General features: G+C 42.2%; 1 protein-coding gene across 4 annotated transcripts in view; it reads left to right on the plus strand.

The window, feature by feature from the left end:
* The window catches only part of ATP2C1 (ATPase secretory pathway Ca2+ transporting 1), a 220563-nt gene that overhangs the window by 163291 nt on the left and 31854 nt on the right, over window positions 1-25418 (plus strand). For all 4 annotated transcript variants that reach the window (XM_070726349.1, XM_070726352.1, XM_070726351.1 and 1 more), the window contains 3 exons: window positions 7857-8013; window positions 19804-19974; window positions 22422-22519. In XM_070726349.1, the coding sequence (XP_070582450.1) occupies window positions 7857-8013; window positions 19804-19974; window positions 22422-22519 (426 nt within the window). The remainder of the gene's footprint in view (window positions 1-7856; window positions 8014-19803; window positions 19975-22421; window positions 22520-25418) is intronic.

The raw sequence follows: 25418 nt of genomic DNA on the forward strand, positions 1-25418 counted from the left end.
GAGACCCCCTCCGGACTCAAGCAAAGCGCAAATATGCGCCCTGCAGCAGGGAAAAGGCAAGGCAAAGACGGAGCGATGTCTTCGCCCGCCTGGCGCGATTGAGCGTCAACCCGGAAGTCTTGCCTTCTATATTCTTCTATCAGTATACCAATTATGCCAGTCAATGTCAGTTCATCTCTGGTCAAAACGTCCAATGAAGACACATATTTTAAACAACTATCGTCCTGTCTCCAACCTTCCCTTTCTAGGGAAGGTTGTTAAGAAGGTGGTGTTGCTCCAACTCCTAGGGTCCTTGGATGAAGCAGATTATCTTGACCCTCAAAAGTTCTGTTTCAGGCCCAGCTACAGCACGGAAACTGTTTTGGTTGCGCTGACAGATGATCTCTGGCGGGCCCGGGATTAGGTCATTCCTCTTGACCTTTGAGTGGCTTTCAAAACCATTGAGCATAGTATCCTTCTGCACCAACTGGAGAAGTTGGGGGTAGGGGGCACCTATTACAGTGGTTCTACCTCTTCGGTCAGTCGCAGTCAGCATTGACAGCGGGTCAGAGGTCGGCTATTAGGTCCCACCTTTGTGGGGTTCCTCAGGGGTCGGTCCTCTTGCCCCTGCTGTTTAATATTTGTTCTGATTTCAGGCTGATTTGCATAATACTTGAAATAAAGGAATTCCCAATTAATCTCATTATAAAACATATCCTCTTTATTTCTCCTTACATTTCAACTCTGCATGCAGTTTTCTTTCCTCCTCATTATTATGTCAGCAATAAAGTAGATAAGCCTGCGAGTAGCATGAAAGACATTCCACAAGTCATTCTAAAATTTATGGCTAATTAAGACTAGCCAGGTGTCATAAAGAAACAGATAATAAATCACACATCATGCTTACGCTTCGGAGCAAGTTTCAGGATGCAGCCATACTTTTTAGCAAGATTGAACAAATTCAGTGCCTCTTCCATCTCACACCCAGATGTGACATAATTCATTAATTAATTACTCTCTACTATCTCCACCCTCTTTCTTCCCTGTGTTTTCGCCACCTTCGAAAATGAGCGTCCCTCCATCTGTGGTCTCCCCCATTTGAGTCACCCAAACTCATCTCTAGGTCATTAGCTCCGTGGTCTATACTAACATTGCTAATTGTCGGTAGAGCAGGGAGATTTATGATTTCTAAATCCTAGTCCTCCTCCGAATTCGAAAACTCCTCATGCTGCAAGGGAGTACACACAACAATATCTACATGAAACTGCTGGATGAGATAATCTGACGACACAGGGTACACTACCATCAGTACACTGATGACACTCAGCTGTACATCTCCACCCCGTGTCAACTCAGTGAAGCAGTGGAAGTGATTTGTCAGTGTCCGGAGGCTGTTAGGATTTGTATGGGTGTTAACATGCTCAAGCTCAACCCTGACAAGATGGAGTGCCTGTGGATTTTGCCTCCCAAAGACAACCCCACCTGTCCATCCATTACCCTGGGAGGGGAGCTTTTGACCGATTCAGATCCGGTCCGCAACTCCTCGATCTACAGCTGAGCTTAGAACAGCATCTTTCAGTTGTGGCGAGAGGGACATTTGCACAGGTTCGCCTGGTGCACCAGTTGTGGCCCTAGTCTCTTCTCACAATCACTCACACCCTCATCACTTTGAGGCTTGATTACTGCAGTGCTCTGTATATGGGGCTACCTTTGGAGAATGTTTGAAGACTACAGGTAGTACAAAATGCAGCTGCACGAGATGTCATGGGCCTTCCAAGATGTGCCCATGTCTCACTATCACTCTGCGAGCTGCATTGGTTGCCGATTGGTCTCTGAATGCAATTCAAAGTGTTGGTTATGGCCTATAAAATCCTACATGGCTTAGGATCAGATTACCTACAGGACCGTCTTCTGCCTCATGCATCCAAGCGGCTTGTCAGGTTCCACAGAGTTGGCGTTCTCCAGGTCCCATCAGCCAGGCAATGTCATTTGGCGGGGCCTAGGGGAAGAGCCTTTTCTGTGGCGACTCTGGCCCTTTGGAATAAACTCATCTTTGCTGGCAGACCTGGGGACGTTGAGTTCCTAATATCTTGCTCCGGCGGATGATATGAATTTATGATGGGATGAATGTGGATGACTGCCTTTAAGAACTGGGGTTTTAGATTACATTTAAGTTTATTTATTTATCTATTTATTTATTTATTTATTTATTTCATTGGATTGTATGCCGCCCCTCTCCGAGGACTCATTTAGATTTCTTATATGTTCTTTTTGTATTTATCTCTGTTGTGAGCTGCCCTGAATGTATGGAGAAGGGCGGCATAGAAACAAAATAAAATAAAACAAAACAAATGTACATCTTAACTTTTATCCAATGAAGAAAGAATTATGTAAACTTGATGCAACTAAAAAAACAATCAATTTCTTTTCATGTAGCTCTTGCAATGTCTTTTTCATAAACTCCAAATGAGCTAGCGTATCACCACCTTTGAGAAGATGGGCTCTAAACAGTTTACATGCAAGATGTATGGGTGCACCCACACTATCACGAACATAAATCCTTTTCAATATGACCCAACACCTACCAGCAGATTCTTCTCCACAAATATGGACTAGCTGCTGATCATTCAACGTCAGTCCAATTAGGCTAAGAGCCTTTTCATTGCCCTGGTTAAAGGCAGCTATTTTCTTTGCATCTTCATCATTTGAAGCATCTCAAACTTTTATATCTGGTGGATTAATTGCTACACTCCATAAGCCTTCCTAAAGCAGAAGAAGGCTACATTTCACAGACCAGGAAATATAATTTGTTCATCCAGCCAGGTTATCAGGGACAAGCTAGTTGACTATTCTTGTGCCATCATTTATTCAACAATGCACCTTTAACTATCTGAATATGGAAACTGAATATTCACACTACTCATTATCTCACTGACAATATCTCACTGGCATTACCTCTCTGGGTTCATAACCTATGTTAAGGTGCGTGCAGAGCAACTCTTGAGTTATCAAGGACATGCACATAGGAATATTGAATCGTTGAATTGTTTTGTATCAGTTTAATATATTAAAAATTACTCAATATACCAGTATCCCAATATCTAAAGACTCCCAAAAAGTCAATTATTAATAAAATTTAATCAATCCCAGAACTATTCCTCCAACTCCCCTAAATTTCTAGCCTTAAACATTCTAAATTTATAATTTACAATATTTAAAATTTCCAATTTATATCTTCCCAGTTGTCCAAATTTTAAATTCTTAGCTTTTTATCTTCTTTTTTCTTCATCATCTTTCTTCTTTTACCTCATAGTATGTTCTATCAAGTAGAATTTGTAATCTAAATCCAAATTGGCTCATAAATTACCTCAAGTATTTCAAATCCACATTCGAGTAAATTTCAATAAGGTTTTAGTTATTTGCAATTCTGTTTGTCTTAAAATCTTCAAAAAGCTATTTCCAATTTTCAAGCTGTCTACTAAAGTAGAACCAAGGTCAAATGGCATTCCAGGTGTTATTTACTTTCATTTGTTTTCTTTATGTATTCTTTGTACATCTTAAACAATTATAACTTTGTTTCGGTTCCCACAATACAGTAATCTTCCTCCAGTAGATGGCTCTCCAGCTCCAAATCCATTAAACAGCATGCAAACAACAAAAATAACAACAAGACAACCACAGCTGATTGTCAACCAATCAGAGGGGGTTAGAATTTTTTTTAAAAAAATCAGTTCCTCCTAGTAATTACTTTCCAAAATATTGTTAAATATTTTCTAGGCTTTCTATGTTTGTAAGGTTTCCATTAGATATTTAATTAACATCTGTGTCTTTAATCTTTCTTTTTCTCCACGTATCCAATAACCGCTTTCTTAATATTTGGAGATTATTTTTAAAAATTATTTTAAAATAATTTGGGAGAACTTTCTTCAGATCTAATGAGGAAATTCCAGCTTCCTTGTGATTAATGAAGTGCCTCTCCTTTCTTCACTCCTCCAGGGCGGCTTTGACCAATAGGGATTCCCAGCATACAGATTCCGGCTGGTTTTAATGAAATAGATTACTGATATTCCTGGCTGACTAACTGCCAAGCCGAGTCTCTGAATCTGATGGATAATTAATATTTTATTAAAGAAAGGGCTTTACCTGTTGTCTTGAAAAAGATGACGTACACTCCTATTTGAATCAAATCATCTTCCCAATGTCAACATTTCTTTTCTTGGGAAGATCCAACTCAATTAGAGGAATTTGAATGAAGCAGATTATATTGACTATTTTTAGTCAGTATGAATGTCTGTGATAAGTCTGGCTTAGTTGGTCTTACAGATGACCTACAAAAGGATCTTGATAAAAAGAATACAGCCTTCAGCAACTTCAAATTATTTTTATAGATCTCAGGGATTAAATTTTGAAAGCATCCCTATATTTCAGTGGTTCTATTTCTTCCTTAGCAGGCAATTTCTTTTAGTAGTGATAAGGGGTAAAAAATTAAATGCCTGGCCACTCCTTTGCAAGGTGTCCCTGTCTTTAATCTTATTTAATATCTACATTATAGAGATAATTTCAAGAGGTAAATTGTTAGTTTGGAACAGAGTGTCATTAGTACGTTGATGATTTCTAGCAATGCAGTTCATTTGAGACTAAGATAAAGATATGGGAAAGTCCTAATCCAAAATTTTGAGGCTGAGAAGGTACACAGTAATTTGTTAGAGGCACTATGATAATTTTGATATTGGTTCTGGATAGAATCATAATATCCCTGAAGGAGAAAATTTATTATTGGAAGTATTCTTCAGTAGCAGGTGGTGGCTATAGCTAGAGGAGTCTTTTCTTGACCTTAGTGGGGTCACCAACTTCAATTTCTTTTGGAACAGAATGTGCTAATTAAAGTTACTCACACATTCAATCGCCCCATGTTAGAATTACTATAATTCAGTCTCCTTAAGGCTATTATTGAAGATCTTACTCGATGCAAAATGCAGTTGTCTAATTACTGAAAGCTAAAAGCCTTTTAGCAGATAACATCAATATTAGTGGTACTACATTGGTTGTCAGTAGGTTTTGAGATAACTATTGAAACTTTTCATTATTACCTGTATAGACTTTTATTTATTTATTTATTGGACTTTTATGCCGCTCCTCTCTGAGGACTCAGGGTGGCTTACATCATATAAAATAACAATATATAACATCCTGAATCCAATTAATAATTAATCCAAAAAACCAAAGACCATAAAAACACTCATACCCATTCAATCCACTAACTCACCTAACTTTCGTTGGCCAGGGGGCAGAAGTCTAATAGCCCCAAGCCTGATGGCATAAATGAGTCTTGAGACTCTTATGAAAGGCAAGGAGGGTCGGGGCAGTATGAATATCTGGGGGGAGCTGATTTCTGAGGGCCGGGACCCCCACAGAGAAGGATCTTCCCCTAGGCCCCACCAAGCAACACTGTCTAGTTGATGGGACCTGGAGAAGGCCGACTCTGTGGGACCTGATTGGTCACTGGGACTCATGCGTCAGAAGACAGTCCCACAACTACTCTGGTCCAATGCCATATAGGGCTTTATAGGTCGTAACCAACACTTTATGACCAGAGTCCTAGGTATCTGAAATATTATCTGCTCTAAAACATAATTCACACCCAGCGGTTCTGTTTCAGGTGACTCTTAATGTGGAAGGAATGGTGGAGCCCCTTCAGTGTCAAGCTGAAGAATTTGTCCAGCTTCTGGCAGACAAAGTCGCTCAGATCCGAACAGACCTGGACTCTGGGCATTGCCGACTGAGTTGCTAGTAGGAGATCTGAGTCCTATTGTGTGAGATGAGTTTGAGTCTGTGACCCCTGAGGAAGTAACAAGGCCATGGGAGCTGTGAGTGTTTCCACTTGTATGCTGGATCCATATCCCTCCCGGCTACACCTGTATGTTGGATCCCATATCTCCCCAACAGGGAGGTGACACGAACCTCGGTCCAAGCAGTGATGAACACTTCTTTGAGAGAGGGGTCTTTCCCACAGCCCCTTAAGGAGGCTGTGGTGAGGCCCCTCCTCAGGAAGACCTCCCTGGACCCAGCAATATTAGACAACTATCATTCAGTTTCCAACCTGCCCTTTGTGGGTAGGGTTCTGGAAAAAGTGGTGGTGCTCCAGCTCCTGCAGTCTTTGGATGAAGCAGACCCATTTCAATCAGGCTTCAGGCCCAGCTACAGCCTGCAAACTGCTTTGGTCTCACTGATGGATGACCTCTGGTGAGCCCGGGATAGAGGGCACTCCTCTATCCTGGTGCTTCTTGACTCTCAGTGGCTTTTGATACCATCGACCATGGTATCTATCTACAACCACTAGAGGGGTTGGATGTGGGAGGCACCGTTTCATGGTGGTTCTCTTCCTACCTCTATGGTTGTTGACAGTCGGTATTATTGGGAGGACAGAGGTTGTCCCCTAGACCCTTCCTTTGTGGGATGCCACAGGGGTCGGTCCTCTCTTCTCTCTTATTTAATATCTACATGAAACCACTGGGTGATATCCTCCGCCAGCAGGGGGTGAGGCATCATCAATGTGCTGATGATACCCAGCTTTATATCTCCATCTCATGTCAGTTCAGTGAAGTGGTAGAAATGATGTGCCAGTGCCTAGAGACTGAGAGGGTCTAGATGGCAGTCAACAGACTCAAGCTGAATCCCGACTGGTGGTGGGTGATGCTTCTAAAGGACTATGCCATCTGTCCATCCTTGGTCCTGAGGGGGGAAGAAACACTAACCCCCTCTGATGGGCCTGCAGTGTGGGTGTCCTCCTAGATCCACAGCTGAGCTTTGATCAACATCTCTCAGCTGTGGCTAGGGAGACTTTTGCACAGGTTCACCTTGTGCACCAGTTACAGCCCTATCTGGACCAGGAGGCTCTCCACACAGTCACTCACATCCTTATCACCTCTCGTCTCAACTACTGCAATGCACTGTAAATGGGGCTACCCTTGAAAAGTGTACAGAGACTACAACTAGTATAAAATACAGCCATGTGAGCCATTACGGGTGTGTCTAGATACACTCATGTTACACTGGTGCTCCACGGACTGCATTGGTTGCAGGTCAGTCTCAGAACACAATTCAAAGTGTTGGTTATCACCTATAAAGCCCTGTATGGCTCAGAACCAGACTATCTTCAGGAATGCCTTCTGCCGCATACCTCCCAGGGGCCTTCGGGTCCCGTCAGCCAAACAATGTCGGCTGATGGGCCCACCAGAAAGGGCCTTCTCTGTGGGGGCTCCGACTCTATGGAACCAACTACATCCAGAGATTCGAGTTCTTTCCATCTTACCAGTCTTCCATAAAACCGTCAAGACTGGCTCTTCTGGCAGGCCTAGAATTGTTGAATGAATGAAATCCTAGATTACTAGGTATGTGATTGAGAGTATGTATGCTGGCTGGGTTTATTAATACTTATACTGTTTCTATACTGTTTTTATTTTGTTTTTATATATTGTCTTATATTGTTTTCATTTTTATTTTTTATTTCTTGGAAGCCGCATTCATTTAAATAAATAAATAAATAAATAAATAATTGAGGTAGGTAGGGACTTCTTATGTATTTTTGGCCTTTAAAGAGGTTTGTATTTCAGAAACAATCTTTCTCTGTGAAAGCCATGGAAGAAACTTTTAATAGAGATCAGTATGACTCCTATTGATTTAATCTTTATGAAGTAAGTTAAGATGATTCTTTTACAAGACTAGATTATCAACCTTAGAATGGTTTGTTTGGCTGTTATAGTTGCTGCACTTCTGTTATTGTTTTTATGATTTGTCTTTTAATTATGTTTTTCCCAAAGAATATAATTGGGATAGTATATAACTGAAGAAATAAATGCATGAATAATTTTTTTTAGGACAAGCCAGAGATTTGCTTTATGAAAGGTGCTTATGAGGAAGTGATTCAATACTGTACAACTTACAACAACAAAGGGCACACTTTACCATTTAACCAACAAGAAAGAGATCATTATCAGCAAGAGAAAGCATCTATGGGCTCTGCAGGACTTAGAGGTAAAGTTTTAATTCACAATTCTTTGTAGATTGTGATTTGAAAACAAATTACTTGATGAACCCAGTGAACTCTGAACAAGCCTGTAGGAAGTGCCAATGTAACTTTAATATTTCTCTCTAGAATAGAATGCAATGGAAGGGACCTTGGAGGTCTTCTAATCCAATCCTCTGCCTAGGCACAAAGCCCTACACCGCTTCAGACAAATGGTTATCCAACATGTTCTTAAAGACTTCCAGTGTTGGAACATTCACAACTTCTGGAGGCAATTTTTTCTAGTAGTAGTAGATTATGGTCTACTTTATCAAATGCCTTACTGAAGTCCAAGTAAATTATATCGACAGCATTTCTCTGGTCTACTATTTTTGCTACTTTGTCAAAGAATGCAATAAGATTAGTCTGGCATGATCTGTTTTTGACAAACATAGGTTAGCTTTTGGTTATTGCTTTATTTGCTTCTAGGTCGTTGCTTGATTAATTTTTCTTCCCTGGTATTGAAGTTAGGCTGATAGGTCTGTAATTTTCTGGATCTATTCCCCCCCCCCCCTGTTGAAGATGGGAATTACATCAACTCTTTTCCAGTCCTCTGGCAGTTCCCCAGTGCTCCAGAATCTTTGAAAAATATAGTCCAGTGGTGCTGAGATCTCATCTGCCAGTTCCTTCAGAACCTTGGGGTGTAATCCACCCGGTCTTGGTGATTTGAACTCATCTAGGCTAGACAGATGTTCACTTACTATTTTCTTCCTTATTTTAACTTGTGTTCCTAACATGTTTTTTTGTGGAATGGGACTTTTAGCCTCCTCCACTTGACCAAGCCTGTTTCGTCCCCAGCCTTCCGCCCTCCCAGCCATTGGTAACTGCCTATTCTCCACTGCACTGGAAGGAGAGTCCAACATGGGTAATTCTCTAGTCTCATTGGTAGGGACTGAGTTTAAATTATCGTGTTAATGAGGTACCGTCCCCTAGCTGCCCCAGTAGCTCAGTTTTAAAAAACTCAGTCCAAGTGTAGGGACATATTGAGTTTGCTCTTCAATAAATCCAGATTGGGTTTGGGTAGAACATTGTTTATCTGTTGTATTTACTGTATGTATTAACTTTATCTTGCCTTTCAGGTTTTACAAGGAATGGGGTATCTGCCCTCTGCGGGCACCACCCCCAACAATTTTCTCCTTATAGGGCCACTTTTCTCCGAGAGAACTGCCTGGGAAAGGAGATTGCAGCCCTTGGTCACTGGCCTCCGAGGTCAAACTTGGCTGCCAGCCGAACGTGGGGGTGGGGTGGGGGTCCGTCCCCCCACTGGGAGGCTAGTTGAAGAACCGCCATCTGGGGAAGCCCTTGGCAACATGCCAGCGCCTCTCAGCTGCTTGTTGGCAATCCAGAAGCTTTGCGGAGAACAGGGCAGCAATCTCCGATGCCAAAGAAGAAGAAAAGCTGCGGAATTCAAAGGGCTGCTTCTCAGCTGAGCCCAGGCTATTGGTTGGTGCCACCCTCCCCAGTTTGAAGATCGGCGTTCCAGGAAGTGCCGGGGAACCAGACCGCTTGCCAGCTGAGTCACCCAGAGTGCGTGGGCGAGCCGACACTGCCCCTGATGAGGGGACAACGCCCGCCATTTTGAGGACTTGGGTGGAGCGGCGCTGGGAAGCAAGAACATGCGCTTCCCAGGAGGCAATAGGCGCACCACCATTTAAACCTACGGGAAGGGCAGCAACCTTGGAACAGCCTATCAGCTGTTTGGCGCGAAAACGCTGGGGGTCTGCCTGCACCTTTGACCTCAATGCACCATTTTTTGTCACAATCTTCCACAGTAAGCAGCATACTGGGAGCTACTGGACCTCCAGGCAGAATTGCCCTGCCATTTTGGGGACCTGTGAGTACAATAGCGGATCAGGAAGAGACAGGGGATAGAGCTGCCCCATCCCCCGTGGCCCCCAAGCCCAAAGAGAAGGGCCACACCAGCAGGGCCAAGGCCAATGCTTCCCAGGCCTCCTCTTCCCTCAAGGAGGCAGAGAGTAAAATAAAGGCCTTGGAGCAGCAGCTTGAGGCGGCCTTATATCCCAGCACCTCTGCTGCTATAAATTCAGTCCCAGCTATTCCAGCCTTTCAACAGATGGCACAGTCCATGTGACCATCCTCCCCTCATATCTTGCCCGGGCAGGCTGGTCTAGCCACAGAGAGAGACTAGTCCCCTGACTGCCAGGGGCCACCCTTGCCTCCCCCAGTGATTCCCTCACCTGGGTTCAGGCCCGAGAGACCAGGGCCCTCAAGCCAGCCCATGTACATGCCCGCAAGCTCGCCTTCGGGTCTACAGGCTTCATCAGCCACATTTACCCCCACTGCTGCGGGGTTGCGGGCCCAACCAGATACCTGGCAGGGCCTTCCCCAGTCACTACAGGGCATCGTAGCAAATGCTTATTCTCAGCGCATGGCGGCAGGAGTGCAACAATACAATTACCAACCTCGCCAAACCCAACAGAGGGTCCTGTGGTCAGCACCGCCACCGCCCCCATCAGGTTTAGGGTCCCTGGCTGAGGAACAGGCCCTGTTGGATGAAGACAGTGACCAGGACAATGATTTATCCGAAGATGAGACAGTTCTGGAACAGCCATCCTTGACTGGGCTCTTTAAACCATCGTTATTCAGAATACTGCTGAACAAAGCAAAGCAGGTTATGGACCTACCAGGTTCCATTAAGCCCACTGACACGGCGGAAGCATCCAGACCATCAACAACCTTGTTCAAAGAACCTGCTAAAGAGTCTGAACACATTCTTTCCTCAGAGATCTTTGTGGAAAACATAAAACGCCCATGGCAACATCCATCAGCGTTGGAAAGAAAGTTCTATACCTTCGATGACGAGATGGAAGCAGTACTGCAGTTTCCACCCATCGACAAACCCATTGCAACTTTAGTGGCCAATGCCCTGGTACCGTCTGAGACAGCTGATAGTCTTAGGCCGAATGACAGGAAGGCGGAAACCTTGCTGCGAAAGACGCACCAGATGTCCAGTTGGAGTCTATGCACAGCTTCAGTGGCATCCTTCTTCAATAGGGTGTTGATCATGTGGATCCAAGAAATGCAGGCGAGGCTGGGCCCTGAGGATGCCCGCTTAAGACAAGACTTGAACAAGCTAATGGCTGTGGCAGAATTCTCCGCTGACGCCACCCTACATGCAGCAAAATTTTCTTCCAGAAGTATGGCAGCCACATTGTCCTCGCGATGCCCAAATCAAAATGATGCCTGGCTTCCTCCCCCTTTCAAGGCTCCAAGTTGTTTGGGGAGGCACTGGAACCCGTCCTCATAGAGGACAAAGACAAACGGAAGGTCCTCCCCAAGGCCCACAAGCGGCAGGAATATTGTGCTGCCCCTTACTACCAGAGACAGCCTTTTTGTTGGGATCCTTCCTCGGGCGTGGCCCAGCAACCGAGGTCGTACTCCCAGGGTCAGTACAACCTTCAGGGGGGACAGATCCGGGTTCCAAGACAGATCTAGGAACTATCAGTAATCAAGATGCCCTTTCAAGGGCCCCAACCAAAGGGGTTTCAGACGCAACAAGTGACTTAGCTGATGTACTCCCCTTAGGAGGCAAACTTCAGTTTTTCAGCACCTCCTGGGAGACTACGTATTCAGACAAATGGGCCTTGGCCACAGTGTCACAGGGCCTGAGGCTAGAGTTCGTCCAGATTCCACCCAACTGGTTTTTACGATGCCCAGTTTCCCTGGACCCCCAGAAGTGAGAATTACTGAATCAAGAAATCACCCCATCTCTTGGATATTCAGGCTATCGAGAAGGTGCCCCATCACCAGGAGGGCACGGGGTTTTACTCGATATTTTTTCTGTGCCAACATTTTACAAATGATAACCAGTGTACAGCACAAATGCAGAGTTCTGCTCTCCTTCCTCTCCAAATTGCTCCAAATTAGTCTTGTGCATAGACATTGTACCATGGGCGCGTCACATCATCTGAGCCCTCCAGTGGTTCCTGCTGCCAGAGGACACGGATCAGCCACTCGAACAAGCTGGTTACCCTAGGTCGAGGTGTTCGGAGCTACCTGTGTTTGTGGACATCTGCTATATACCGAGGGTCCTCATTCTGAGACCAGGACCATGTCATACTCACAACAGATGCCAACCTGTAAGGCTGGGGGGGCACATATCGATGCCCAGATGGCTTTGGTCCTCAGCGGATCTATACCCAGTCAATATCAACTTCCTGGAACTCAGAGCAGTGTTCTTAGCCCTACAGGCATTCACATCGATGATAGAGGGCAGACATGTTCTGGTCCTCACGGACAACGTTGCGACCATGGCCCATTTAAATCACCAAGGCGGGACAAGGTTGTGCAGACTCATGCAAGAGACAGCAGCCTTATTCAAATGGGCAGAGATACATCTTGCATCCCTATCAGCGGAACATATTGCCAGGACATCCAATGTCCAGGTGGACTGGTTGAGCAGGGCGACCTTGGACCCAGTAGAATGGCGCCTGGACCCAGACCTCTTCCAGGAAATAACCCAGCATTTTGGCACCCCCCAGGTGGACCTATTTGCAACCCATCTCAATGCTCAACTTCCGAAGTTCTTCTCCCGCTTCCCATCACAAGGGGCGGAGAAGACCAATGCCTTACACTCACCATGGCCCTGAGGCCTACTGTATGCCTTCCCACCGATGTGCCTTATTCCGAGGGTTGTGGACAAGATTCTGATGGAACAGGCAGAGGTACTACTAGTAGCACCACACTGACCGCTCCACCCTTGGTTCTCCGACCTTGTGAGGTTATCAATTTCCCCCCTGTGGAGGATCCCAGATGAGCTGATATCCCTCAGCCAAGGGTTAGTTCTCCACCCAGAGCCGCAATAGTTCCAGTTAACCATCTGGCACTTGAAGGGGATAGACTGAGATGTCACCAGCTCCTGGACAGGGTTATCTCTACCATGCAGGCAGCGCATCGCCTGTCTACGATGAGGATTTACCAGGCAACATGGTCTACCTTCTGTAATTTTTGTACAGAGCACCAGCTAGACCCTCAAAGTTCTCCTCTGATTCCAGTTCTGGAATTTCTCCAATGTGGTCTTGAAAAAGGTTTGGCCCCAAACACCTTGAAGAGGCAGATGGCAACGATCTCAACAATCCTGAAAACACCTGTAGGTTAGAGATTTCCTTCGGGGAGCCTCCAACAAGCATCCCGCACTGGTCCATCGCTTTCCCACATGGGAACTCTCACTGGTTTTACAAGCTCTCACGGGACCGCCATTTGAACCTCTGCGGACGATACCTCTCCGCTTCTTAACTATTAAGACTGCCTTTCTTGTGGCAATAACATCTGCTCACCGGGTGTCTGAGTTATCAGCTCTTTCAGTACACTCAGTCCTTTGCATCTTCCACCCAGAGTCATCCTACATCTGAACCCGGCCTTCATTTCAAAGGTGAATACTGTGTTTCACAGAATCCAAGATCTCGTGATACCGGATTTTTGTACACATGGTAGCCACCCTTCGGAACTTAGGTGGCACAAGGTAAATGCCCGGAGGGCGCTGAAGATTTATGTTAGATGGACTAGACCTTTTAGGAAATCCGAGGCTCTATTTGTTTCCTTCTCCCAATCCAAGATGGGCCTCAAGGTATTGTCACAAACACTGAGTTGCTGGCTTCGGAGCTGTATTGTGGAGGCTTATAAAACAAGTGCTCATCTTCCACCAGCGGGGATTACGGCTCACTCGACCTGAAGCGCAGCCACATCAGACGCATGGACAACACAGGCATCCATTGAGGACATTTGCCGAGTGGCCACTTGGTCAGCACCGTCGACGTTCATACGCCATTACAAATTTAACTCGTTTGCTTCGGCTGAAGCATAATTCGGGAGGCGAGTTCTTCAGAGGGTGTGCACTACTCCTACTCCCCTGGTCCAGCCTTCTCTCTCCCATGGAACATAAACTTGGGTATATCCCATGTTGGACTCTCCTTCCAGTGCAGTGGAGAAGAACCGTTGTACCTACCTGAATGGTTTTCTTAATGCACTGGAAGGAGAGTCCAAACCCTCCAGGCCATTGAGCCCAGGGGCGCTTATTCGTTAAGTTCAATTCCAGTTACATGTTGCTATTGTTGAATAAATGTTGTTTAGTTTACCTTCACTGTTGTTTTCGTTTTTAAAACTGAGCTACTGGGGCAGCTAGTGGGTGGTACCTCATTAACATGCTAATTTAAACTCAGTCCCTAACAATGAGACTAGAGAATTACCCATATTGGACTCTCCTTCCAGTGCATTGAGAAGACCGTTCAGGTAGGTACAACGATTCTTCTCCCTGGCCCTTTCACTGAACAGGTCTCAAAAGCACTTTCGCCCTGGCCTTTTGGACACAGGGGATACTTTCCTGTCAGCCAATCAGAGGATTCGTTACTTTTCATTGCCTTCTACTCAGCCTGCTCATCTGTCTGGAAGCAGCCTTTTCCTTACAGAACCTGCCTGCCGCTGCCAGGGAAAAAACCGCAATAAAGCTAATTTAAGACTGTCAAAACTTCAAAGCTGAGAAAAAAGAGCTTCTAAAATAATGTCTCTTGATAAGGAAATAACAAACACATGCACAGATTAAAATATAAAACTCCCGCTCCTTCTCCAAAAAAGGCTGCTTCCAGACACATGAGCAGGCAGAGTGGAAGGCAATGAAAAGTAATGAATCCTCTGACTGGCTGACAGGAAAGTGTCCCCTGCGTCCAAAAGGCCAGGGTGAAAGTGCTTTTGAGACCCATTTGGCGAAAGGGCCAGGGAGAAAAGGCAGCAACCAATGGCTGGGGGGCGGAAGGCTGGAGACAAAACAGGCTTGGCCAAGTGGAGGAGGCTAAAAGTCCTAGAACCCATTTTTTGTGGTGGTGCTTTTGATAGGTTGGACTGTTTTTTCCCCATTGTGTAAAGACAGATGCAAAAAACAAGTTAAGTAGTTCTGCTTTCTCCCTGCTGCTTGTCACATTCTTGCCACTTTCTCCCAACAATGGACTATTTAACCTTTTCCTTGACTTTCTTGTTTTGGAAGAAGCTTTTTTTAAAAACTTTTGTCGCAAGCCTTTGTTCATTGTGAGCCTTAGCTTTGCTTACTTCATCTTTACAGGCTTGGGCTATTTGCTGATTTATTTATTTATTTATTTATTTGTTTGTTAATTTAGTAATTTATTCATGCATTAATTTATTAATGTATTAATGTATTAATTTATTAATTAGATTTGTATGCCGCCCCTCTCTGTAGACTCTGCCTTAGTTATTTGCCCCTCTTTCCACTTTTTATACTTGTTCTTTTTGTCTTTCAGTTTGTCAGAGAGTTCTTTATACAGCAATACTTGTTTCTTTTGAGACCTGTTATTTTTCTTCTTCATTGGCATTGTACTAGAGTGGACTTTTATAATCTCACTTTTCAAAATTTCCCAAGCTTCTTGAGTTGTTTTTTCCTTGAAGACTCTCATCCATGGAATCCTTCCCAAGCTCTCTCTAGGTTTATTGAAATTGTTCTACTATTTTTGTTTGCATAATGATGAATTACAATATTGCATGATCACTTGCCCCCAGGATTCCTGTAGCTTCAACACCTTCTATTATTTCATTTCTGTTAGTGAAAATTAAATCCAATATGGCTGATCCCCTTGTTCCATTCTGTACTTTTTGGGTAACAAAGTTGTCTGCTAGATTTGTTAAGAACCTGTTGGATTTTCCATTTGGTGCAGAGTTTGTCTCCTAGTTGATGTAGTTAAAATCCCCCATTACTATTATGATGTGTTTCCTACATACCTTAGTTAGTTGACTAGCAAAAGGTTCATCTACTTCCTCTGTTTTGTTGGGTGGTCTATAGCAGTGTTTCCCAACTTGGCAACTTGAAGAAATTTGGACTTCAACTCCCATAATTCCCGAGCCAGCATTCGCTGGCTGGTGAGTTCTGGTAGTTGAAGTCCAAATATCTTCAAGTTGCCAAGGGTGGGAAACACTGGTCTATAGTATAGACCGATACCAATGTTATCCCCGCCCCCTTTTACTATTGACCCAAGTGCATTCAAGATAATTTTCATTATTATGTTCTATTTCTGTAGTGATGTACCATATATACACAAGTATAAGCTGAGTTTTTCAGCACAAAAATGTGCTGAAAAATCCGACCTCAGCTTATAATCGAGTCACTGACAGCATCCGGCGCTGTGATGGCCTGAGTGCCTGCAGGGACACTTCAGTTATATGCGACTCCTCAGGGAGCGCATATAGGTGAAGTGATACCACTGCGAAGCAGAAAGCAAGCGCTCCCTGCTCCACAGTGGACTTTAGACAGCCACAGACCTGCGGCTATCTGGAGTATCTGGCACAGGCAGCGTGATGACATCATGCGCTCTGTGCCACCATGAAGACAGAGCGGTAGGGAGGCGGAGCAGCGGGGAGGCAGAGCAGCAAGGGTTTGAGGTAAGTACTTGCATTTTTTTTGTCTATACCTGCCTTGGGGGGACAATTACCTGCCTATAAATGCCTATACCTGCATATTGGGGACAATGTCTGTGCTGATAACCTCACAGCAGCTAATGCTGAAGCTCTGTTTGGACATACAGATGATGATGAGGAATCCAGTTTTGAAGGATTTTAACTCTTAGGTTTTAGCTTGGTTGCTGATTGAGCTACTTTTTAAAAACTGTTTAAGTTATTGTTAATATCAGATTGTTTTTGTTTACCCTCTTTGTTTACCCTTACAGAGCTAGTTTACTGGTTTTCTTTGAAATAAATATTCTAAAACATTAATCTATTTATGCCTCAATTAATGTTATAAGTTACCAGTAGCTACTGCATTTTCCACCCTAAGCTTATACTCAATAAGTTTTCCCAATTTTTGTGACAAAAGTAGGTACCGCGGCTTATAATCAAGTTGGCTTATACTCGAGTATATACAGTCGAGTATATACAATAGTTATTTCTTATATATTGTGTGGCTGAACCTCCTCTTTTATTTGGTTTATTTCTTTTAAATAATTTAAACCCCTCTAGCTGTATATTCCATTTGTCAGTTTGATCCCACCAAGTTTCCGTGATGGCAACAATATCATATCTTCCCTAATTTACTTGAATTTCTAATTCACCCTGTTTATTCCTCATACTATGTGCATTGGTGTATAGATATTTGAGTCCATTTTGATTGACCCTATGTTTACTGTCTACAAAACCTATGTTGAGCCTTACTGTCCCTACTTTCTTGCCACCTGTTTCTTTAGTGTACATGGTATGGCACTCACTATTAAATCCTTGGTTTTGATTGACAGCAGAGCTGATAATCATACACATACACCTCTATGTGGCATGCACAGATAACCCTAATTATTTTAGATTGCTGGGGACAGAAATGTTCTGTATTAATTAATTTTCTGTCCCCGCTATTCAGTTTACCGTATTTTTCGGTGTATAAGACGCACTGGTGTATTAGACGCACCTAGATTTTAGAGGAGGAAAACAACAAAAAAAGTATTCTGAACCAAATGGTGTAGTATTATATTGTTTAATAAAATACCAGTATAGCAGAATACTTTTTACAACCATGTACACTTTTTAAAACCATGTACACTTTTTAAAACCATGTACACTTTTTACAAACTTCAAACCTGACAGCTTCAAGACTTGTAGGCTTCAAGTCCCAGAATTCCTCCTCTAGTCATGCTAGCTCAGAAATGGGAATTGAAGTCCACAAGCCTTAAATTTGCCAGGTTTAAAGACCCTTGCACTCTCAACCCCTAACTCAAACAAACAAACAAAACAAGCAAATAAGGACAATTCATTTTGTTAGTCGTTCCTTTAGACACAGAAATGGCTAGTGATAGAATAATTTACAATTACAGTTCCCTGCTGAGGTTGCCTTAATATTACTACTATACCATGAGGTTTTCAAAGACCCCTCTCTTGACTAATCCAATTTTCACAATTGAAGTGCATGGAAATATTTGGTGATGATGATAAACCTGAAATATTCCTTAAAAGGAGTGTTTCTAGAGCAGGGATCTCCAACTTTGGTCACTTTTAAGACTTGTGGATTACAACTCCCAGAGGTCCTCAGCCATGTTTGCTGACTGTGGAACTCTGGGAGTTGAAGTCCACAAGTCATAAAGTGGCCAATGTTGGAGACCCCTGGACCAGATGACCTACAGTACAGAGTCCCTTCCAACTCTTTCTCCCTGTGTGTCTCTGTGTGTGTGTCTGTGTGTGTGTGTGTCCTGCGCAGGCTTGAAGTGTAAAAATGAAACCTCATTTTCAATACTTTTTATTCCGTTTTGCCCCTCTTCATTTGTTTCTCTTTGGCCACAGCGCTGCTATCTTTCCAGCCACCTTTGCAAAACCCTTTCCCAGCTTCTTTCGGGAGACCGGCCTTTCCGCTTCGCTTGCGGGACTTCCTACCACCAAATGAGCCGGGCTTAGTAACCGTGCCCGTCTAAAAAGGAGGCAAGGAGATGAATCTCGCTTGGCTGAGGATGTTGGCAACACTCAGTCCAGCCGGCAAGCGGGAGTCCTGGTTTCTTCATTCGATGATCCTGCCAAAAGGCCCCACGCCCCCAAAGCCTGGCCGGCTCCCTTTGATTTCTTCTCCTGGAATCGGAACCCAAACTCTTTCCCGCTGCTCCTAGTGGCTCTAGCTGTGCGCCCGGCCGGAGTTTCAGAAGCGGCTTATACCACCGTGTGGCCGCTAGCAGGGGGGAGGGATCCGGCTCATTGAGGTCACGGCAAAGCCCTGAATTTTTTCTTCAGCTGGGGGCGGAAGTCCTTTGTTGCTGCAGCAGAGGCGGCACTAGAACAGCCCAGGAGACCCTTCTCCTCTGCTGCAGCGGGCCCTCCAAGACCCTTGGGCTGCGCAGATAAGAAGGGGCATATAAAAAGGTCCGAGGGCGCTTGGAGCGAAGCTGCCTCAGCAGAGCTGGGCAAAAGGGCTGTGACAGGGACCAGTCAGGTGCCACCTCATAGTGAAACTGTCTCAGCCGGCCTGATCGTCTGGTGGGAGGGGGGCCCCCCAAGGGCGGGAGATTGGGGTGGGGGCCGATGGAACCGAGCCCCCTCCCACCAGACGATAGCTTCGCTCCAAGAGAGGCGGCACCTGACTGGTCCCTGCCACAGCCGCTCGCCTGAGCTGAGCCTGCCACCCATAACATGGTGCCAGTGCAGATGACAGCTCTGCCCTTTCAGTGCCTGATTCAGCGGCGGTGGTGGCCTGGGGCGTGGAGGTGACATTCCTGGTGCTGCTGCTCCTCAAAGGAAAGCCGCCGGAGACGCCTCAGTAGTTGCTCCTACCGCTGTCACCACCACCTGTCCTGCTTTGGCAGCATTTGATGCATAAGACACACCCAATTTTCAAAGCACCTTTTAAAGGTAAAAGTCTTATACACCGAAAAATGCGGTAAATGTTTATATAAAAAAAGAATAAATTGGAGTAGGCTAAGTTTGCCCCTCCATTTAATCAGGGTGCTAGTTTGATAGCATTGTTTTATGTATTTATATTTAAAATTGAGAGCTGAATACTTGGAAGTCTGATTAAATACTGCTAAATAAGAACAGAAATATGCATTTTTAAAATATTTTCCTTCATGGATTAGCAAAACATTGTTTTTATTTCTTGCTACGTTAACATTAACTAATTATAAAAAACTATTTTTTTAAATTTCTTAGAATTTATTGAGATACCATCTGCATATTATTCTATTAACATTATTCTCATAATTGAAGAAAAATGATTACAAATGTTTTGTTGTCTTAAATCAATGGCACAACTAGTAATACTATTTATTTCATTTTGAAAGTTCTGGCTTTAGCTTCTGGTCCTGAGCTTGGACAGTTATCCTTCCTCGGTCTGGTTGGAATTATTGATCCTCCTAGGACTGGTGTAAAAGAAGCTGTTGCTGCACTTATTACTTCAGGAATAGCAATAAAAATGATCACTGGGGATTCACAGGAGACTGCAGTTGCAATTGGTATGAATAGATTTTTCATGTGTGAATTTTTGTTAATTATTTTGCCAGTATATTTTGAATTTAAGTTGATTTTGAAACTGGGGGCAGGAACTGTAACACCATATCCATGAGCCACTATCATGTGTGCATTTTTCCAAGCAACTCCTTCAATGCATGACAAAACACTCTGTGGCTGGCTATAGAAATACTCCATGAACATGAATGTTTATGCATGAATATGAAGTTTAGTTATTCATAGTAAAAACCCAACAATGTTGGGCAGGTAGAAACATTTTTCATTATAATAAATAGTTTTTTGGATAATGGCTAATAAACTTTATTTTAAAAAAGTTTTGATTCTGTGTTTGCAAAATATAGAATACAAAAACTTTGCGAGACTTTTTAAAAATAGAATATTGCATTCCATATACTTATGTGCTACATTTATTAAAATGTACATTTTTTCTTATTATTATTGCCTATTCCTAAATTGCAACATTTCATCTATTCACCTATTCATTCACTCACACCCAAATGCACAGAACTACATATGCATCTTTTATTTTTAAAAGGAGATTAAAAACTAATACAAGCTAATACTTACTAACTAACTAACTAACTAACTAACTAACTAACTAACTAACTAACCAACCAACCAACCAACCAACCAACCAACTAACTAACTAACTAACTAACTAACTAACTAACTAAATAAATAAATAAATAAGCTGAAAATTCAAGAAAGAAAAGAAAGACAAATAGAAAAGAACCAGAAAAAGATACAAAGAAGTACTTTATTTTTGGGAGTATAAGATGCACCTCTCCCCTCCCCCCCCCCCCCCCCCAAAAAAAAAGAGGGTGGAAATATTGATGCAATACTTCATACATTCATATTTGCTGTCCTGAAGCCCCGGAGCTCTTGGGTGCTGGGGATGGCAAAAATACCCTTGTTTTTGCAAAAAGGGGCCGTTTTTCGCTCTTTTCTTTTTGCAAAAATGGGTTGGGCAAAGGGTCTTGGGAGCCTGCAGAGAGCTCCTGGGGACTGGGGGAAGTATATTTATACTTACTAGGTTGAATGATAAATTAACATTTAGAACCTTAAAATACTTTTAAACAAAACCATTCATTTCTCTTTAATTCGTTCATATTTCCTGTTATTTTCTTCTTCATGTATTAATCCGTCTGCCTTATTTATGGCATTTCTCCATCCCCAAATAACAAAATTGTACACTCTTTGTTATTGCTTGGGCAATATCAACTCAGCTTTCCCTTTTCCCTGTTGAATCTGCCCTTTGAAATATTTACTGTAGAATAATTTAGCTATCCCTCCCATTTTTTATTTTTAAGAGTTTTTTGAAAACAGTAAAAATTTATTCCAGATATCCATTATAAAAGGAACACTGTACAACACAACAAAAACATCATAATATATTGCTAAATGTCTAGAAAGATTCAGAAAATATGCATGCTGTGTGGAAACATTTCCAGGTCCATTTGGACTACAACTGGATACACAATTAAATCTCACTGACTTTACTGAGTTTTATGCACACCTGACAAAAGCTGTCTTCTATCTGCCAAATTTGCACACTATCCAGTCATAATATGATTTAATTTTGACTCTGTGTGTTCAGCCAACTGTGCTTTACAGTGAAGCACTAATTCAGCCACTCATGCTTTACACTGTAAATCTCAATTTATAAAAAATCATTGTTTGCACATGACATACTGCATTAAAAAAACAATTTTATAGCTTGTGCACACTACTATATCCTATGTACAATCATGTTCTGTATTTTAAGTTTTTAGGCTCATTATATTGTTTACAAAGCATTATGGGGGAAAATAACACAATCCAGTTGTAAGTCAAAACCAAGCAAATTACATCACAGCCACAAGTGAGCAAACTCTTTGAATTAGGCCTATATTTTTAAATCCATCCATATTTTCAAACTAGATGAAAACAGGAATTATGTGTAAACAGCCAACTGGAAGGAAGATAGAATGTGTGGGGCTGAGAAGGAAACATATAAAATGCTCCCTAAGCCCATTTCAGCCATCAGACTCCTGTAAGAAGCCAGGGGGGGGGAAGGGGGGGGGGCGCAGCGCTACAATCCATTTTTGCTCACCAGACTGCTGTAGAGACCATAGAGGCACCATGGGGTGGTTCTTTATTATTTCCAGACAGTATGGAACTATAAGTATTTCTTAAACTCTCGAGCTTTTCTAACAATGCACTGAAAAGAAATTTCTGGGTCTTTGTGGGGTTGGGAGTGTGCACATGCCACGCAAACACACATAGATAGTACACGTACACATGTTAATATGTAGTAGAATGTGTATTTTCAATGTCTTTATACATATGACTAGATAACAAAATGATTATTGAGAATTTAGCAATTCCACTGAATCCAAGTCCATTGGGTCCTTTAGTTGCTAAGTAATTTTATTTTCTTTCCTTTTTCTAGCCAGTCGTTTGGGATTGTATTCTAAAAGTTCTCAATCAATCTCGGGTGAAGAAGTGGATGCATTGGACATACAACAACTTTCACAAATAGCACCCAAGGTTAATTATAAATTGGGGGGAAGTGATCTTACAGGATAGATAATTTTTGAGTTTGGACAGAAGTAGAATTCTGTGCTTTACAATTTAAGAAAATACATGTACCAATTATGCTTATACATATTAATGTATAACTTACCTAATTAAAAAGCTAAATTATAATTTTCAAACTTACAGTTACTGATTTTTGTTAGTTATGAAACAAATAAATAGCTGTATGTTATTTTTCAACATTTGTTTCAATAATGCAACAAAATATTGTTTTTTTAAAAGTCACATTTGACAACATTGTGCAAATGTAAAATATTCTCCCATTATCCAGAGGATTCTGTTCCCTTTTTTTCTTGAGGAATTATTTTTTTATTTCAGTAAGAATAATTTGTTTTTGTTTTTTAACTGACATAATGCACCCCATACAACAGGGGTGTCAAACTCAATTTCATTAAGGACCACATCAGGGTTGTGGTTGACCCCGGGGAGCTAAGCAGGCATAGCCAACTGGGTGGACATGGTCAACATGACACCACTCCCCAAACTGCTGGTCTGTTTCGTCTTTGCACTGGGTAGACCGGGTTGAAGACATGCTTGCCTGATGTTTTCTGTTGGGTAGACCAGTCCAAAGACAAGCTTGTTTTGGGTCATTTCATGTCAAGTGGACTAATTTCAAAGATCATCCCCACTTTACCATCTCAGATTTTGATGAAATTTGGCACATAGGTTTTTTTATGATTAAAAAAAACTAAAAAAAAAATATTTCAAAAGACTAAAAATTGGGAGTTCTAGGAGACCTCAAGTGAAGGGTTACAAAATGTTGAGTCAGCAAAAATGACATTTTGGATCAACTTCCAGATGCTGTAAACGTGGCAGTTTCAGTAGTATGTTGGAAATATTTGGAGAACCTGCACACCTTGTAAGACTTTATAAACTAGCAAAACCCCATGCACCTCATTTGGTTTTTGCCAAATTTTGGCTATCTTTGATGCCCTGTTTGATCCTGTGGGACAGCTTCACTCTTCTTCAATTTAGCACCATTAGAAAGAGCAGATTCTCTTTCTTAATAATATATCATTTTAATTTTGGAGTCTCTTCATATAAGGATTGATAAAATCTCCTCAACCGTTTGCGGTAGCCTGTGATTTCTGCACTGCACCCTTGATACCAGTGCAGTAAAAGTGATTCTTTTTTCAATAAGCAGCATTTTTAAAAAAAATAAAAATAAAGAACACATTATGTTGTATCACTTGTGTTCAAGAAAACTAAAAAACCAGGAATATTTGTTGGGAAATGGAAGGATGAGGCCAGGTTTTATAACATGTCTGAAGAAATCTTCTTCAACCAGTTAGGTTGGCCGACCTTCTTATTGGTGGACCATGTTGATGCAAAGCAGAATTGCCTGTTGCTGGGGTGTTTTTTTTCACTGCACCCTTGCTACAAGTTGCAAAGAATATAGGGCTGGTTTGCAATGTAACTTAGAAAGACAGCAATGTACACACAAGTAGGACCTATTCTGGGTAGTGATTATTTGTTCAAACTGATGTGAATGCTCAACAATGGATCCAGAAGGATCAGATGAATTTTCACTTTGCTTAGTTGGTTATTCAAATATATCAGATTGTCATTTATTGACATACAAAAGAAGTAAAGGTTTGAAATTAATTGAAGTGCTTCCACCTGATCTACAGAGGTTGTTGCAAGAGCATTCTGGACATCTTTTTGATGCTAGATCAACTATTTGCCTTCATCATAAAGCCTTATTTTTGACTAGGTTTGAATCTTTGCAAAGAACCTGCTGTAACCATTTTTCCAAAAGTGGTCATAATGCAAAAGTGGGCTTAATAGTACTGGATGACACATTAGCAGGCCAGCTAAAGGCCATTACAAGCAGAATATTTGTGCCAGGTCAGAAACTGTGTCCATCTTGTTGAAAAGAAGTCAGTAACAGATCTGCTGATTCTTCATCAACATCGGCAGATGATGATGAACACATTGATATTTCAGACAATCTTAACAAAAGTTTGAATTCTATTGCTGTTTCTCCATTACAGTTCAGAAAAGTCAGCAAGCGTGATATAAGAGGCTTTACCAAGCACAAAATCAGGCAGGTGCAAAATACTTTTAGCAGTCATATTGCAGTTGCTGGTGGTTTTGACCCGAATGAGTTTGAAACCTAAGCTATTGGTCAGAAATGTGATAAATGTGCTGATTATGATGTCTTGGTAAATGAGCTGAAGAACAAAGTTCAAGTATCAAAAAATAATATAGAAAAACTGCAAATACTAACGTTGGCACCAAAAAGCTGGTCTATTGAAAGAACAGCCTCAGAATTCATGGTTTCAACAAGAATGGTTAAAAGAGCGCGAACTCTGAAAAGAGTTGTGGAATTCTGGGGAAACCAGACAAGAAGAAAGGTAAAGTGTTACCAGAAGTGTTCTTTATTTATTATTTATTACTATTATTATTTATATTATATTCATTATATTTGTTATATTATAGATTGTTATTACTCTTTATTTTAAAAAATGCTGCTTATTGAAAAAAGAATCATTTTTACTGCACTTGTATCAAGGGTACAGTGCAATGGTGCTTGTATCTATGGTGCTAAATTGAGGAAGAGTGAAGCTGTCCCACAGGATCAAACAGGGCATCAAAGATAGCTAAAATTTGGCAAAAAACCATTAAGTACCAACTTTGAACTCTTTTATTTTTTCAACAATTTGAAGGAAAGTGCTGCAAATTGGAAGTCCTCATTGCAGCTGTGTACTTAATACACCTGCCAAAAACTAACCTGAAAGGCCAAGTAGTTTTGAAACTACAGCACCCTGAGGTTTGCTGTAAATTCATTTTTAGGGCTTTTTTTTTGCAAAGTTTGAGTCTGAACGATGTAAAAAGAAGAGGATTAGGT

This window comes from Erythrolamprus reginae, chromosome Z (genome assembly GCF_031021105.1).
Source record: "Erythrolamprus reginae isolate rEryReg1 chromosome Z, rEryReg1.hap1, whole genome shotgun sequence".
Classification (NCBI taxonomy): Eukaryota; Metazoa; Chordata; class Lepidosauria; order Squamata; family Dipsadidae; genus Erythrolamprus; species Erythrolamprus reginae.